General features: G+C 40.6%; 1 protein-coding gene across 1 annotated transcript in view; it reads right to left on the reverse strand.

The window, feature by feature from the left end:
- cdh23 (cadherin-related 23) overlaps positions 1–2500 on the reverse strand; it is a 435252-nt gene that overhangs the window by 79528 nt on the left and 353224 nt on the right. Inside the window, exons 31-34 of the mRNA XM_063191998.1 lie at positions 2080–2181; positions 1915–1917; positions 1368–1517; positions 841–969 (exon numbers count right to left, since the gene is read on the reverse strand). Coding sequence (XP_063048068.1) covers positions 841–969; positions 1368–1517; positions 1915–1917; positions 2080–2181 — 384 coding nt within the window. The remainder of the gene's footprint in view (positions 1–840; positions 970–1367; positions 1518–1914; positions 1918–2079; positions 2182–2500) is intronic.

The following is a 2500-nucleotide window of genomic DNA, read 5'->3' on the forward strand; positions in this document are numbered from 1 at the left end:
TTTTTACATCAACCTGTGGCAGCCACGAAATGTATAATCAATCAGGCTTTATAAATTAAGCAAAAACGTTTGTGTTGGAAGTAGCACAGATGGCCGCCATGTTTCTTAGAAAGTCTTGTATGATTCTGACGTCACTAGGTAGCCTGGTCCCCATCTCGTTCCCCACGATTTGATTGGCTCTGTCATCTTTGGATGTTCAGCCTTGCAAAGCTAGACTGCCCCCAGGAGCAAATTCAATTCGAGGTCGGTAGGGGCATCTAGATTTCTAGGCTATGAGTCTTATTTATTTACATCCTCTTTAGGTAATACGTTCCTGTTTTCTTTGTCTTTCCCAAGCATATTAAATGACGATTGACCATGATAACGTGCTATACAGTACAGGGGTTCTGGTTCCGGACGTGTATGGAGTAGAGGAGATTCCGATCAAACCCGGCACATAACTTTTAAAACCACATGTAAACCCGATAATGTGCTACATACGTAAATGCTTTTGATTGATAGCTTAATGGATTCATTGATTGATTGGTTGGTTGGTTAATGGTTGGGCAGTTAAAGGTTATTGATGACTCAGTATGATAATGTGCTACATACATTTGTGCGACATACATACATACATACATACATACATACATACATACATACATACATACATACATACATACATACATACATACATACATACATACATACATACATACATACATACATACATACATACATACATACATACATACATACAGTACATACATACATACATACATACATACATATTTTTAATTGATTGCTTTTTTTGATTGAATGATGGTTGGGCATGTAAAAGGTGTTGTGTATGACTCCTACCTTGAGCAGGTAGCGGTCTACCTCCTCTCGGTCCAGTGGAGCGTTGAGGAAGATCTCTCCATAGGTCAGGTTAGCCGTCACGATCCTGAAAACGTCCTGCATGTTCCCTGCCACCAGGGTAAAATTCACCTGATGGATGGAGGAGGAGAGCGAGAGAGAGAGAGAGAGAGAGAGAGAGAGAGAGAGAGAGAGAGAACAACAAAGAGAGAGAAAGAAAGAAAGAAAGAAAGAAAGAAAGAAAGAAAGAAAGAAAGAAAGAAAGAAAGAAAGAAAGAAAGAAAGAAAGAAAGAAAGAAAGGAAGAAAGGAAGGAAGAAAGAAAGGAAGAAGGAAAGAGAGAGACAGTGAGAGACAGTAAGAGACAGCGAGAGAGATGGGGAAATAAATTGATGAAAACATAAGAATATAACATACAAGTAACAGTTTTTTTCTCACAATATTTTTTCTTCCTCCCTCCATATTTTGTCTATTTTTTTCTCTCTCCCACTTCACTCTCTACCTCTGTCTCTCTGTCTCTCTCTCTCTCACCAGTCCGTTGTTCCCGGCGTCAATATCCCTGGCCAACACCAGGGCAACCCTTCGGCCAATGGGAGTGTCCTCTGGGATGTCCACCGACATGTCTGAGGTGATGTCAAACTGGGGGCTGTTATCGTTCTCATCAAGGATGGTGATTGACACCTGTCAGAGCCACAAAAAAAACACATCAGAATAGAAAAAATAGTCATAATGATAAAGCCTGCTCCATATTAATATTAATATAAATAACAATGGAGATTTTCTTACCTTCTGCATTTCCACAGTGAAATATTGAGGGAGAGGGAAAAGGAGTGAATACATGCATGAACAAACACACATGAATAATAAATATGTCTTTTTTTAAGAGTTTGGTTTGTCATCCATGAAGACTGCAATCAGATTATTTTAGGCCACTTGGGAACACATCAGTCACTGGCACCGCCATCGGCTGTCACAGAGTAGATAGAGGTCCGTTCAAATTCACCAACATTTAGAAGAACCCATTGCCAGAGTTGCCAGACTTGGCGGTTTTCCACCCAATTGGGCTGCTTAGTATGACCTTCTACGAGTAAAAAGGTGTTTGGCATTTAGGCTTTTCTCCAGCGTTATTGCCATAGAAATCAATACAATTTAGTCCAAAGTGGGCAGGGATTTAGCGCTTCCAGGCGGGTTTTGAGCATTATTTTGGGCTGCAAAAAACAGCTGAAGGAGGGGGTGTCTTTACCACAGTGGATCCTCTCTTTGGTCCTCCATCGTCAGCCAAGACTGTGAGGGTATAGAAATCCCCTTTCTCCCTGTCCACCAGTCCTGTCACCGTGATACGACCCTGGAAGGAGAACGTGGACAGATGACAGGAGTGGTGAGGAGTCCTCTGAATGTGTGGATGACTCTCAATGTAGAGTGATTGTCTTTGATATGTGTTTGTGGGTCTGTCCATGTCCTTTAACATCTTATCAGTTGATAATTATGCATATAATCAGTTACTTTACTTGTGTGCTTTCCTTTCCTTGTGTCACTTGTCGGTGGGGCAAGTTATTTCTACTTGGTGATACTATTTTAGTAGTTACAATCAGTATTTGCTTGAAATGAGTAAAAACATCTGATCAAGTAAAAAAATAACTTGCCGCATGCAAACATAAAGCAGG

Source organism: Engraulis encrasicolus, chromosome 24 (genome assembly GCF_034702125.1).
Source record: "Engraulis encrasicolus isolate BLACKSEA-1 chromosome 24, IST_EnEncr_1.0, whole genome shotgun sequence".
Lineage (NCBI taxonomy): Eukaryota > Metazoa > Chordata > Actinopteri > Clupeiformes > Engraulidae > Engraulis > Engraulis encrasicolus.